The sequence below is a fragment of the Pezoporus wallicus genome, unplaced genomic scaffold, assembly GCF_028554395.1.
Source record: "Pezoporus wallicus isolate ANWC-B61680 ecotype Strahan unplaced genomic scaffold, APGP_CSIRO_Pwel_v1 scaffold_2617, whole genome shotgun sequence".
Lineage (NCBI taxonomy): Eukaryota > Metazoa > Chordata > Aves > Psittaciformes > Psittacidae > Pezoporus > Pezoporus wallicus.
This window is the reverse complement of record NW_026637592.1, coordinates 1,744,924-1,758,938: the sequence shown is the minus strand read 5'-3', so window position 1 is coordinate 1,758,938 and position 14,015 is coordinate 1,744,924. Positions and strand designations below refer to the sequence as shown.

At 49.6% G+C, this 14,015-nt stretch overlaps 1 protein-coding gene across 1 annotated transcript in view; it reads left to right on the top strand.

Moving 5' to 3' along the window:
- LOC130597708 (uncharacterized) overlaps positions 1 to 13,407 on the top strand; it is a 30,520-nt gene extending 17,113 nt beyond the window's left edge. Inside the window, 10 exon segments of the mRNA XM_057406472.1 lie at positions 8,508 to 8,566; positions 8,870 to 8,963; positions 8,966 to 9,088; positions 9,361 to 9,401; positions 10,075 to 10,252; positions 10,618 to 10,702; positions 11,080 to 11,195; positions 11,762 to 11,929; positions 12,445 to 12,531; positions 13,238 to 13,407. Of these exon segments, the coding sequence (XP_057262455.1) occupies positions 8,508 to 8,566; positions 8,870 to 8,963; positions 8,966 to 9,088; positions 9,361 to 9,401; positions 10,075 to 10,252; positions 10,618 to 10,702; positions 11,080 to 11,195; positions 11,762 to 11,929; positions 12,445 to 12,531; positions 13,238 to 13,393 (1,107 nt within the window). The 3' untranslated portion in view covers positions 13,394 to 13,407.
- Positions 13,408 to 14,015: the final 608 nt, after the last annotated feature.

The following is a 14,015-nucleotide window of genomic DNA, read 5'->3' as shown; positions in this document are numbered from 1 at the left end:
TGCTGAATGAGGTGGGTGCCCTGGAGACAGAGGATATAAAGAAGGCAGAGGTGTTGAATGCCTTCTTTGCCTCTGTCTTTACTCCTGCAGACTCTCCCCAGGGGACCCAGATTCCTATAGCCCCAGGAGGAGTCAGGATAAAGGAGGAGTTTGCTTTGGTAGATGAGGATTGGGTTAGGGATCAGTTAAGTAATCTGGACATCTATAAATCAATGGGTCCGGATGGAATACACCCGCAGGTGCTGAGGGAGCTGGCGGAGGTCATTGCTGAGCCACTCTCCATCATCTTTGGTAAGTCGTGGGAAACAGGAGAGGTGCCTGAGGATTGGAGGATGGCAAATGTCACGCTGGTCTATAAGAAGGGAAAGGAGGAGGACCTGGGTAATTATAGACTGGTCAGCCTTACCTCCATCCCTGGAAAGGTGATGGAACACCTTATTCTTGACACCATCTCTAGGCATATCAAGGATGAGGGGGTCATTAAGAGCAGCCAACATGGCTTTACCAAGGGGAAGTCATGGTTGACCAACCTTATAGCCTTCTATGAGCAAGTAACCAGGTGGATGGATGATGGTAGAGTGGTAGATGTGTTTTTTCTTGATTTCAGTAAGGCATTTGATACTGTCTCCCACAGCATCCTCATAGATAAGCTAAGGAAGTGTGGGCTTGATGATCAGGTAGTGAGGTGGATCAAGAACTGGTTGGAAGGAAGAAGGCAGAGAGTTGTGGTCAATGGGGCAGAATCTAGCTGGAGGTCTGTGACTAGTGGAGTCCCTCAGGGGTCGGTGCTGGGACCAGTGCTGTTTAATATTTTCATCAATGACCTGGATGAGGGAACTGAATGTACCCTCAGCAAGTTTGCTAATGATACTGAACTGGGAGGAGTGGCTGACACACCAGAAGGCTGTGTTGCCATTCAGCGAGACCTGGACAGGCTGGAGAGTTGGGCAGAGAGGAACTTGATGAAATTCAACAAGGGCAAGTGTAGAGTCTTGCATCTGGGGAAGAACAACCCCATGTACCAGTACAGGTTGGGGGCTGACCTGCTGGACAGTAGTGAAGGGGAAAGGGACCTGGGGGTCCTGGTGGATAGGAGGATGACCATGAGCCAGCAATGTGCCCTTGTGGCCAAGAAGGCCAATGGCATCCTAGGGTGCATTAGAAAGGGTGTGATTAGTAGGTCAAGAGAGGTTCTCCTCCCCCTCTACTCTGCCTTGGTGAGGCCGCATCTGGAATATTGTGCCCAGTTCTGGATCCCACAGTTCAAGAAGGACAGGGAATTGCTTGAAAGAATCCAGCGCAGAGCTACAAAGATGATTAAGGGAATGGAACATCTCTCTTATGAGGAGAGGCTGAGGGAGCTGGGACTCTTTAGCTTGGAGGAGACTGAGGGGTGACCTCATCAATGTTTACAAATATGTAAAGGCTGAGTGTCAGGATGATGGAGCTAGGTTTTTTCAGTGATGTCCAGTGATAGGACAAGGGGCAATGGGTGTAAACTGGAGTATAGGAGGTTCCATGTGAACATCAGGAAAAATTTCTTTACTGTGAGAGTGACAGATCACTGGAACAGGTTGCCTAGGGGGGTTGTGGAGTCTCCTACGTTGGAGATATTCAAGGCCTGCCTGGACAAGTTCCTGTGTGATGTACTCTAGGTTACCCTGCTCTTGCAGGAGGGTTGGACTAGATGATCTTTTGAGGTTCCTTCCAACCCTTAGGATTCTGTGATTCTGTGATTCCTGGCAGCAGCTTAAGCAAAGCTAGATGTTTACGTAACACCGTGATTCAAATAGATCCATAAAGCAAGCAATGTTTTCAAACTGGTGTTGGCTAAAGCCATGTTTTGCAAACTTACAACTGGTACCAAGTGAAGCTTCCCTATTGCTTTTTTTTTTTTAGTTTTCATCTTTCCCTCTTTTAACCCTTGTAATCAGAGCCTTACAAAAAAATGAATTGCTTACCTAAAGGCAAAAGAAAAGAATGATGTTTTAAAAAACCCTCTGAAATGTACTAATATTGTTTTGAATACAGCCACTAATGCACAGTCAAAAGGAAGAGCAGCTGAGTGAAGGACAGAGAACACCCGCTGCTCAGAGGGCAGCACATGGAAACATTCCATAGAATCATAGCATTAGTTCAGAATCCTAGAATTAACTCAGAATATCTTTCCTCTTAATCAAGATGGCACCAATAGAAAGTTCAGACTTTGTGGAGATGTTCATCTTTACTACAAGCAAGGCACTATGGGTTATTCTGTTCACCTGTTTTATCACACAACTATAAACATGTCTAATAGCTACGATGATTAACCCAATCAATGATACATAAGTGCAATACTTTTAAACAGTGTTTGACTCAACCTGTAATGCCGCGTGAAGACAACCATCTAGTTATTCTTAGGATATTGCTCATTTACTATTGCTGGGTAAGCTGAGCCAGGGTTCTCAGCTGTGCGTGCATCGAATTAGCATAATCAGAGACTCATACAACACATTCCAACAAACTTTTCACATCCATGTCCCTGTTCCAACAACAAAAGCTTCTGCAGTGTTGCATGTCTTACAGAGTCAACGTTAAAACAAATCAGAAATTGCCTTCGATGTAGGATTTGCTTAGCAACTCAGCAACCCAGTCTGCTTAGTTGAGTCAAGGCCCGGCTGAAGCACTTACAGTGATTTGGCATATTATGATTGGATACATGTTTTGAAGACCCTTAGTGACTAACATATAATTGGTTAAACACAGGTGTGAGAACTCAACCTTGAAAGCTTGCCAACAGTCCACAGTTCTCATTAACTTGGTGAATTCCAGCCTCTTATCTTGCTTGCTTAAGCTTCTTCAGGCCTCTCATGGCCTTGCTGTATCTTTCAGGACTATTCAAAGTTTATGTACCAGTTATGCATTCTCCCGTGAGAACACTGTCTCCGCATCTTCCCCCTTTATGTTCTATATATGGTTTGGGTGACCCTACTTGAGCAGGGGATCTGGGCTAGATTATGTCTCCAACATATGCCAACCAGAGACTGCCTGGTCCTGCCCTTTTTTTCTGCTGTATGGCTCTCCGGTAACAGGCTGTATAGCTCTCTGTTCCTTCACATCAAGGTCTGGCATGACGTGTGTCCCCACCGCTCCACGCCTGCTGCTGGGTTGCAGCCAGCAGCGGAGCTAAAGGTTCTTCTTGGTGGCAAACACAGAAGCCAACCCAGTCTTGCCCTTGATTGTGGTAGCAGGCATTTGGTCAGCCTCAGTCCTTGCACCTTGCTGTCAAGGCACAGTTTCACCTGCTTTATCCAGTGACAAGTCGCTACTACAGCAAGGCACACACACATTTACATTAGCAGAGTAACTATTACAGGGTGCAGCAGCAGTTGAAGATGCTGATGACAGCGAGGGACCACCCAAAGAAATTTCTTACCAGTGGAATTCTCCCCCCTCTTAATTTGTTCCATCACCTGCTTTATAACACTACCATTGTATTAAAATTTTTCTAGCTTTTGCCTTAGCATTTTCTAGCAGCTACTGCAAATTTCCATACTCTAACAACTCTTTTACAAGTGACCAATCTATACAATACAAGGTGCAGTTTCTTACTAGCAACTAGCTAGTAAATACAGGTGGTTTTATACACAAAATCACAACCTCTAATAATAGCTACTTTACAAGCACACATATTCAGGATGTTACTTTTCAGTTGCCCCCAAGTGATGTTTTGCAGTTATTTGTTCTTTCTCTTCCTCTATCTCATTCTGCTTGGGGTAATCAGGGTCAGCTCCTGTAGCTGAGGCATCAGGTTTTTCCATTCGTCTGTCCAGCTCATGGGAAGGCTTGACAAACTTTGCAGGCATTCACCATGGACCTGTAGGCAGGAGGACACAAATATACCCCCTCCCCCAGGTTATCAGTTCTTCAGAAGTAGACAGGTTAGACAGGTTAAAGTTAAATGTAACATCATTACTCTCTCCCCCCCCCCCCTTTTTTTTTCCCACTACAGTCCCACGTGCAGAACGTGGCACAAGGACCCTGTGGAGACTAACAGCAAACCAGCTCCGAGAAGCATCATTGCAGTGCGAGGTGGCAGGCTCAACCTTAGCGGGCGTCCCCGCAGAGGCTCTGCCTCCCCCACATCGTATGAGGCTTGGGCTTTTATACTGACCAAAATGCACACTCATTCCGACACAGGTAGCCTGCCTGTGCTGGAAGAAGTGGCCAGCAGTATCTACAGAGGTCTCCAAGGGTTGATAGAAACCTGGACATACTTATATTTACCAACTTCTAGTACATGAGTATCACAGAGAAACTGTATGGGCTCCCCCTGTCAATTGCAAGGAAAAAATCATAACGTATACAGCTTGAGTATAAGAGGATTTTAACGCATACGTGGTCACTGTTTGTCAGGCCTCCTTAACTATTTTGAGATCAAGAGCTTCCCACTCTTTAGCCCCCTGCTGTGTAGTAAACACAGGATCTGCAAAGATGCCCATTGCAGAAAATTCCCCAGTGATGTTCGCATCTTTGGTTACCCATTGTTACAGCTGAGCGTCTCCAGGGCCAGTAAGTCTGAGCAGACCGACCCGGGAGACGAAGAGTCAGGGTCTGGAAGCAGAGGATATAAATCTGGCTCGGATTCAGGGGATTCGGGGGCTGATCCTGCGCTGAACTCGGGGTCTCCGCTGCTCGCAGCTGTGTCTTTCTTATCAGATGCCTCTCGTTCGGTATGTGGCCATCTGCAGACCTGGCTCCTCCGTGACTGAGTTAAATTTTTTTTCACTCTAGGGCATAGTGGGTTGGAAAGGCTCGCGGTTCCTTTAAATCTCCCGCTCGCGCATGATCCCTATTTTCTACTGCGGGCTTCACAGTGGCGCCGCAATCGATCCGGCGCCGAGGCACCGCCCTCTTTCTTTCGGATTCCTCGACTTTTATCATACGTATCCCTTCTAATATACTTTCTCTGTCCTTTTCAAAGTCCCTACTTTCGGAACTGGGGTGGTGGGGAAGCAGGGGGTTACACCTCCTCCGCGGCACCTTCTGATGGAGGGGGAGAAAAGGTCGGGTGCCATTTGTAAGCGGTGAGGAGAAGCAGAAAGGCCAACCCAATATGGGTGATAAGCAAACTTCTACTTTATTTGTGACGCAGTTCACATATATATAGGAGTGGTATTCAGCCACTCCTCCTTGGCACAACAGTATTGGTTAGCCCCACACAGCTTCCTCCACATTCTCCTCCCATGTCCGGTCTCCAGTTACCTGTGGGGGCCACCCCCTGCCTTGCTCGCACAGTCCTCCAGGGCTCTATGATCCTGCTCTTAGAGTCATTCTGCAACAGCTAGGTGCAGCTATATTGTTATCTATAAAGTAATCTTCATTCCTACTTTGTGTCAATATCAATGCTTCGCATTACAGAAGCATGAAAAAAAAAAAAACAAATGTGGCCAAACCTACGATTGCAGATCTATGTTATACTCTATTGTACCTTAAAATAATACCATAACATTCCAGAAGTTGTGGTAATGCCATTTATAAATGTGACCATAAATGTGTAGCGATAGGACAAGGTGTAATGGGTTTAAACTGATTTGGAGAAAACTCCAGGAAGTTTTCAAGTTGACAAGCAAGGTATTCTTCATTGTGGCGCCAGGAGACACGGGGGATAGCTTCACCTAGCATGTGTCCCCGTATGGCTACGCAAGCCGTCCTCATATGGCCACTGGGCATACACACATATTCTTGAGGCTACGTATGGATTACACCATTTTCCAGAAAGTTCCCCACCTGCATACAAAATTGTGGTGGTGGTCTCTGAGGGTCATTTACCTCTTCCAACAATCTTCACCACTTCTGGCAGCCTTTGAAGCATGCGCAGTAGACGCTTATACCACAGTGCTGAGTGAACCGCTGGGAAGCTGGAGACACACAAAACAGTATCAATTACTTCCTCTGCTCTGATACTGCTGAGTGTTATGCTCTAATGAGGATGATGGGGTGGCAGCTGTTTCAGTGATGTGCAGTGGCTGTTGCCAGCTCAAGTACTCCTAAAATGCCCTTTAGGGACCCAAAAGGGCCCAGGGACCCCAATATACCCCTAAGGGACCCGCCCAGATGAGTCTTAGGGTCCCCAAAATTTGCACACAGGGATCCCCCGAATCCTTTTGATGCCAAAATAACACCTGTGGAATGTCAAAATACAGCCCATGGATCCCCAAATCCCCCCAAGGCATCCAGAATGCCCTTTGGGGATCAAAAATGGCACCAAGGACCCTCAGGTTGAACCAGTTGAAAATTAAAAAGGTGCAGGTTAATTTTGGGGAAAGCAATCACGACTGCTCTAAGAAGCAAAGGGATGGAAACAGGTGAAGTGTAATCTGGAGGAACAGCTCTGCAGTGACTGACCCCATGGGGATGCAGATGCGCTCCTATGTACTACTGCAAGGCGCTCAGTAGGAGGTGGCACTTTGAGCAGAGACAAAGCACGGCCAGCCAGGCCATCAGCTGTCAGTTTAGAACGTGGCAGAAGCCAGAGTCTGGGATCTGTGGAGCTGATGATTACGTGGGGAGTGGGAAGACAGGGGGCGCATGACCACGCACTCACAGACACAGGTCTTCAGTAACCTGCTCATTTCTTGCCCTTGAGACTGTTGGTCAGCACCAGTTAGTGTGACTATTACTTGATACTGCATTACTACTGCTGAGTGGACTTCTGGAGTTTTTTGAGGCATTTTCTAGGACCCCATTTTACAATTCTGTGATGGTCTGTTCATCTTTTACCACCTTCCCACTTTGCATGGAAGAAGCACAGAGTTACAGGGTTAACAGAGCCTTACTTAACCCGTGAATTAACTTACAAATTTGACAGGATTATTACACTGGGCACACAGTGCCTAAGCTCAGTCTTTTGAAATGCTATTCAAATCTACCTCAAGACAAAAATCTTAAGAATCAATAGACCTTCACCGCTAAACTGTGCCAAACATAGTTTAATTACATGTGGCTTCTTGGTTGCATGAAGACAATCAAAGTTTGTGTAAAAGAAAGTAACAGTTTGACCAAGGTGGCTGCTGGGGACAAATGCCCCCCAGCAGACAGAAGCACCCACCCATGGGACACGACACCAGGGCACCTGCAGGCAGCGCACAGGGGCACCAGGGAAACACACACCCTTGGTGTGATCGTTTCAGCTTTATTGATGGAGTCAGGGCCGTGGTGCTGCGGTGGCACAGAAACATCGGTGGCCGGAGGGCTCTGCTGCTAACACTGGGCACAGGTCAGCAGCAGGTCCTCTTCAGAGAAAGCAACATGTCCTGGGAGCCTTTCCAAAGGGCCCTTGTAGCTGCTGTGAACTGAGGCCCCGTGACAATGATGGTAATGTTGTCATTGTGCAGCTCTGTAGCAGTTACTACCCAGAGTTTGGGTATCGTAAAGCATGCTCAGGGTACAGAGCCAGAGGTCCTTGCTGTCCAGGTGCAAAGTAGGAACGCTGCCACCTCTGATGGGAGGATACGGTCTGGTTTTGGAGGATGTTTCCCCTCGTGCAGAGGAGCAAAACCTGCTCCCCCTCATGTTGGACTTTGCCTCAAAACACAGTGCTGCCTTCCTGTCGTGACGTTGCCTGCTGCCGCTGATGTCACAAAGCACTGCTGGTGTTGAGGCAGACACAGCAGGGTGGAAGATCAGATGTCAAGAGACTGCAGCTCTTGAGGAAACAGACACCACAGTGGTTGGCTTGCTACTGAGCTAGCAAGATGCCTGTTGCCTGCACCTCAGTGCATAAAGAGAGAAAGTCATGGTGGAGCCAAGTTCTGAAAGGGTATGTTTGAACCCTCTGCAGAATGGGTTACGACCCTGAGCTTTCCTGCTTCTTGGAAGACCATAAGAGGACTGTTTATTTTTAATGAAGTGCATGCTGTGAGCCTGTTAGAACAAGCAGGAGGACCTTCCATCTTCCAGAGCGGTGTGTGCTGTCTCTGGGCAGATCAGGCTTCGTGGCACATTGGACTAGCCACCAAGATGTTTCCTTGGTATTTCCTTAGTTCCACATGGATTACCAGCATGCTTTTACATTCATCCCTCCCTCCATCTTCACCCAGTCTGCATTTGCCTGCATTTATGCAAAGAAAAGGGCCAGTGATAGCCTGGCTGCTAAAGAAATGCTGCTGAAGGGGAGATACAAAACCCCTCCTGCCTTGTGAGCTCTCGAACTGTCGGGGGATAGGCTGAAGCCTCTCTACCGCCACGGACATGAATTGTGGTCGCAGCTTTTGTTGCAAGTCCTTCTTCTATTCCCGAGTTAATCCAGAGCCCTTCGTCACTAACCCAACAGTGCCAGCTGCTGTTGTACCAAATACCCCGCTGGTGCTGTTGGTGACAACTCAGCTTATGCAGGACCAAGGCAATCCTCACTCCAGGAATGCTAGGTTCAAGACCTGCCGTCCCTACTGCTGCTCTCAGGTCTGCTGCTGAACTGCATGGGTGCCACCAGCTTCACCATCCTTTTCCTCTTTGCTGCTCCGTAGGCAAACGAAGGCTCTGAAGACAGTGGTGCTGCTGCTGCTCATGAGTCTGCTCTTGTTCGGTGAGTCTCGGTGGAACTCGGAGCTGAGGACTGTGCTTTAGGAGATAGGGCTCCATGCGCTCTGACCAGAGTAGCCCAGCAAAGAGTAGGAAGAACCGAGAGAGGTGTGCCAGTCCCCCACGCTTCAGAGGAATGGGTGCGGAGGCACGGAAGGGCTCAGCCACTTCTCTTAAGGCGATGGAGGGGCAGCGGCTAACCTCCCCTGCCCCCGGGAGCTGAAAAGCTTCTGCGGGACAAGGAGCATGTTCCGTGGGAAGGAATATCTGTGTACTGTGGAGCCCTCTTTCACAACCTTTTTCAAAGACTACAAGAGGAGAAACAACTATGGCACCTGGGAGAGCCAGGGAAAGGGGAGCCGAGGCGTAACCCAGCCTTAGACCAAGTTCTAAGTGTAAGGAGAGTTTTGGTGTGTGTCTAACAGGTGTTCACCACGTGGGACTGCTGGGTGAAGAAGGCCTCTGGAGGGCTGCAGCAGGATGCCAGGCCTTCATCTCCTCCTACATTCGGCATCCCCAACAGCAGGTGACGTTCAGGTTTCTTCAGATCGAGACTGGTTCTACCAGGACATAAAGTACCACTCAGTAAAACACTGTGGCTAGGGCTGGGGACAGTTGGCATCCTGGCAGGTCATTCAGGTGAAGGTCAGCTGGACCGAATATCAGTGTCTCCACAGCCCGTGGCACTGCACACAGCCGATAAAAAGAATTATTAGGCAGACTTGGGCCTGCATAGGTTCCAGCAAAGCACTGCTCTGTTGCCGTTTGTGATGACTGTTCCCTTCACTGTTGTTCCAGGAGTGTTTCCACCTCTCTGGATGGGACCAGAAGGCTCGGAGGTACAGATTATTTCCTCTTGACTCGATGGTGATTTAGAGGAGCTCTGCCCCTGGGCCTCACCAGGACATTGTTTCTGTCCTGCCTCACAGAGACTTCACCTAGCACAGCTTCCTGACCTTCTCCCGTTGCCCTTTCTTCCTGTCTGTCAAACGGTCACCTATAGCTCCCCACATCCACTAGAGGACTGGGGCCACCCATCTGTCACCCTTTTGCTTGGCCTGGGCTGTTTACAGCAAAGCAGGGGAGAGAGATGGTGTGGAGAAGAACCATCTGGCAGCAGCAGCCACCTTTCCCTTGCCCTCTGTGTGTCTTGCAGCTTTCCTTGTTTATGTCTGAGCTGTTCTAGTTAGTATTTTCTATAGGGAATACCACCTGCTGCCCTTCAGATCTGCTCTTGCCTGGCTTTGATAAGACATTGGCACATGTAATAGGGAGCGTGGCGTCTTTGGGCACACTGGAGGTGTTCCTCAGTTTCCCCAAATGTTCCCGGGCAGCCAGGAAGCTGCTGCTCAGCCTGAAACTCTAAGCACTTTGGAACTACCTCTCCCACCTGCTTAAGACATGCCTGCCCTGCCAGTCATTCAGAGCCAGGCTTCTTAACCTTGCTCGCACGCCCGTGGTGTTCCAGAGGCCAGCCACAACAGTTACAGTCTCTGTTTCTTGCTTTTCTAGGCCAGCAGGGAACGACATAGGAGAAGAACTGAGCAGAGCCCAGACCCTCAAAGAACAGCTCCAGAAGCTCCAGGAAGAGTTTTATCACCTGCATTGGAGCATAAAGGATGTCACCGAGCGTGCTCTCCATGAAGCCCTGAAGCAGTCTAAGCTCCCAGGCTTTTCTGGATCAGGAAGGGCATGCTGCAGAAGGCTCTCCTCAGAGGTTTCTTTCCTCCCTCCAGACTTTATCCTTCTACAGTTCCCTGTCCTGGCTAGCCAAAAGGCTGGCGTGGCTGGAACAAGTGCTGTGCGTGACCACGCTTCCTTTCCTCTTGCTCCACACTTCTGTATGGGGGAAGAGAGCGCCGTGATGGGAGTTACAGTTGCTTTACTTACACCTTCCTCAGAGTAGAGCAAGCCTGGGAGGTTTCCAGGCAATCTGGGCGTTCCTCACAGCTGAGTTGAACCTCATCCCCCTAACCCTTGGCTGGCCTTGCAGGGGAGATGATTGTCCCATTCCTTTCCCTGCTAACAGGCGCTTGCCTTTGTTCTCTTCCCCAGGCTGTTCAAGAGGTCATCAATCAAGTCTTGGAGAAGCTGGAAGAAAGCCAAGTCCCAGTGACTGATTACGCCCTCAGATCATCAGGTGCTGTGCCATTGTACACAGACTCGTTCCAAAGTGCTTCCTGTGCCCACTGACGAGATGGGCCCTGGAACAGGCTCAGCGGTAGGAGAGAAAGGGCAAGAAGTCAAGGGCCACAGCGTGCCCTAAAAATGTACCCATTGACGGACTCTGGAAGCGGCTGGACTCCATCTGAAGAGCAGAAAGCCTAGCTGACGTTGCAGCTGACATTACCACAGCCTGATGAGTCCCTGCTCTGTGTTCCAGAGGGGTCACGCCAGGAAGAAAGAGGGGAATCTCACTGCAGGAGATGGAGGACTACTTAAAAGCATTTCTCAAGTGAACAGTGCAATATTCCTCCTGACACTGCTCAATGATCGTGCTCATGTTTTAATTTCCAGGGGCTGCTGTCATTCCCGAATGCACAAGTCCATCCTTCCGGAATAGGGCAGAAAAAGTCATCTTGTATTCCCTGCCACTGGTGGATTATGTGAGATCTCCTGAGCTTATTCTTGAGGTAGGAGCACCAAGAAGCAGGAAAAAAAAGCAAAAGGGGGGGTGGGGGGGATGCGCACATGCTGCTGAGAGCTGCCTTTACCCTTATCTTTGCTCCTCAAAGCTTTCTTTTCCTGTCACATTCTTGTATGGACCCACTCACTGTCCCCCTGCTGAGTATTTCCTCTCCCAGACTGCCTCAGGTCCTCCGTTTGAGCTTCTAGCAGGCAGGCTTGGTCCTGCAGCCTTTGTCTTCCTCGTCCCTGTGCAAACTGTCAGCATGGCTGAGAGCCTGCACTGCTGGAGGGCCCCACTCTGTGTTGGCAAGCCCTCCTTGGCACTGATCGTGGGAACACACCCAGCTGCCTGCCTTCACAGTGCTTCTGCAGTGCTGAAGGGGTCTTGTAACATGTGGATTCTCACAACGGCTGCTCCGTTTGGTACTGGCAGGGTCTGACCCAAGGCATTGGATGCTGTTTGGAGCAGAGCTGATGGGCCAGATCAGTTCTTACTCCATGATGCTCATGGCAGAAACGAAAGCCGGGGCACTCTTCTCCACGGGAACGTACTTTCTTCTTCTCCTTTCAGAAGGAAAATCATCTAGGAAACTGCTGGCCCTTCCACGGAAGTCAGGGACACGTCCTCATCAAGCTCTCTGTGCCAGTCATTCCCAGAGCAGTCACCATGGACCATGTCTCAGGGCCAGAGCTCCATGGAGACAGTATGTCCAGTGCTCCAAAGGACTTTGCTGTCTACGTAAGTGATTTCTCTGAGTTGGGGGCAGAGGGTTGCTCAGCATTTCTAAGCAGGGGGTGAAGACGGGTCAGAACCCAGAGGCCTGCGGCTCCCTCTTGCCTTGCAGAAGAAACAGGCTCCTTGGAGTTGCTCCCTTTCCACTGGATTCCTCTTTTATCCAATATAGCACACAAACGGAAGCTTCTGGGCCAAGACTCTGTGTGCCCCAGGAGCCACAGGGAAAATGAGCTGGCACAGTGTCTGCCCCTTGGAACTTCTTGGCTCCCAACGCCAGTGAGCATTGGTGATCCTCAGGGATCGTTACCCTGGGAATGTCTGCTCCTTTTCTGACAGCCTACACTCGTTAAGTAGGCAAGTGTGGCAGCATGCTGGCTAGCTTCAGCTTCTCGTCTTTTCCTTGTGATTATCTTCCTTGGACTATGCAGATGAAATGAATCAGGACTTCACCAACAGAAGTTAAGTCTTCCCATGGTGGACCAGGGCACTCATGTTTTCTCCACCCCATCTTTCTCTAGGGGGTGACGGAAGAAAAGGAGGAGCAGTTCCTGGGACAGTTTGTTTTCCTGGCACCACTGAATCCCACCCAGACCTTTCGGCTAAAGGTACGGGGACAAAGAGGGAGGAGAACAGAGAGGGGAGGAGAGCAGAGGGGAGGAGAGGAGAGCTGCACTTTGCTGGGGAGAAGCTTCCGTGCCAAAGGGCTCGAGGCAGCATTCTCCCGGAGAATGCCATGTGCCATGCTGTCCCTCCTTCTGCTTTAATCTCCTAATGGCATATGCCTGGAATGCATTCTGCTTCACTTTTGGTTTTAAGCTTCAGTGCTGACAACCACCGGTGCTGAAGCTGAAATCAGCTTGGCTGTCTGGACTCCAAGTGCCTACAGGTGGCCACATCCACTCGGAAGACACTGCTACTGGCCTGCTCGTTAAAGACTAGAAATACGGGGCTTTCTGAGGATGCTGTTGTTTCTGGTATCGAGGCCAGCTAGACAGCGAGGCCATTCTGTGCCATGGCTTTCTAGAGAAGGCAATGAGACATGATAGGGACACCACTGGGTCTTCTGACAGGGGAAGCATGTGCCCCAAAGTAGGCTAGAAGTGATTGCCAATCGAGTCAGTACAATTTCAGGTAGATTCCTGAAATTTCCTTTCCTGTTCTTTTGGCCAAATGAGGTAGAGCAGTGGAAGAATGTCTCGGCCACAACCCTCCCAGGGCAGTCAGGTGTTGAACAAGTCCATTGCTGCAGCACTACGTCAGTAGTTGAATGCCAGAGAGCAAAAGACAACTCATCTCTTCTCTTCCTTTCAGAACGAGCTCTCCGGGTTTGTGAATTACATCCTGCTGCAAGTGCTGAGCAACTGGGGCCACCCGGACTACACCTGCGTGTATCGGTTCAGGGTGCACGGTGATCCTCTCAGCGAGGAGGGGAAGGTGCCACTTCGATCTGACAACAAAGCTCCTTGATTGTCATTGAGTGTTTTGCCTGTGATAATAAAGCTCCTTGATTGTCATTGAGTGTTTTGCCTGAGATGCTAACGGGTAAGAGAATTCCTGCCCTTCTCTCCACCCACAAGCTTATGGGAGACTTCCCTGGAGGGAGAGGTGATGGGAAAAAGGACTAAGAACTGTTTCCTACGGACACATTAGTTTGGGGGGTTACACACACAATGTGTGTGCAGTTCAAGTGAAAAAAGGCTCCCGAAGACTCCAAAACGGGCAATAGGGAACCCCAACGTTTACCCTTAAAGACTCCCCCCATCTTTTTGACCCCAGTATAGTCCCTGGGTCCCCAAAATATAGACCAGGGACCTCCAAATGCCAGCTCAAGTACTCCTAAAATGCCCTTTGGGGACCCAAAATGGCCCAGGGACCCCAATATACCCCTCAGGGACCCCCCCAGATTGGCCTTAGGGACCCCAAAATTTACACCCAGGGATCCCCCAAATCCTTTTGATGCCAAAATAACCCCTGGGGAACGCCAAAATACAGCCCATGGATCCCCAAATCCCCCCAGGGCCTCCAGAATGCCCTTTGGGGACCAAAAATGGCACCAAGCACCCTCAGGTTGCCCAGAGAAGTGGTAAAT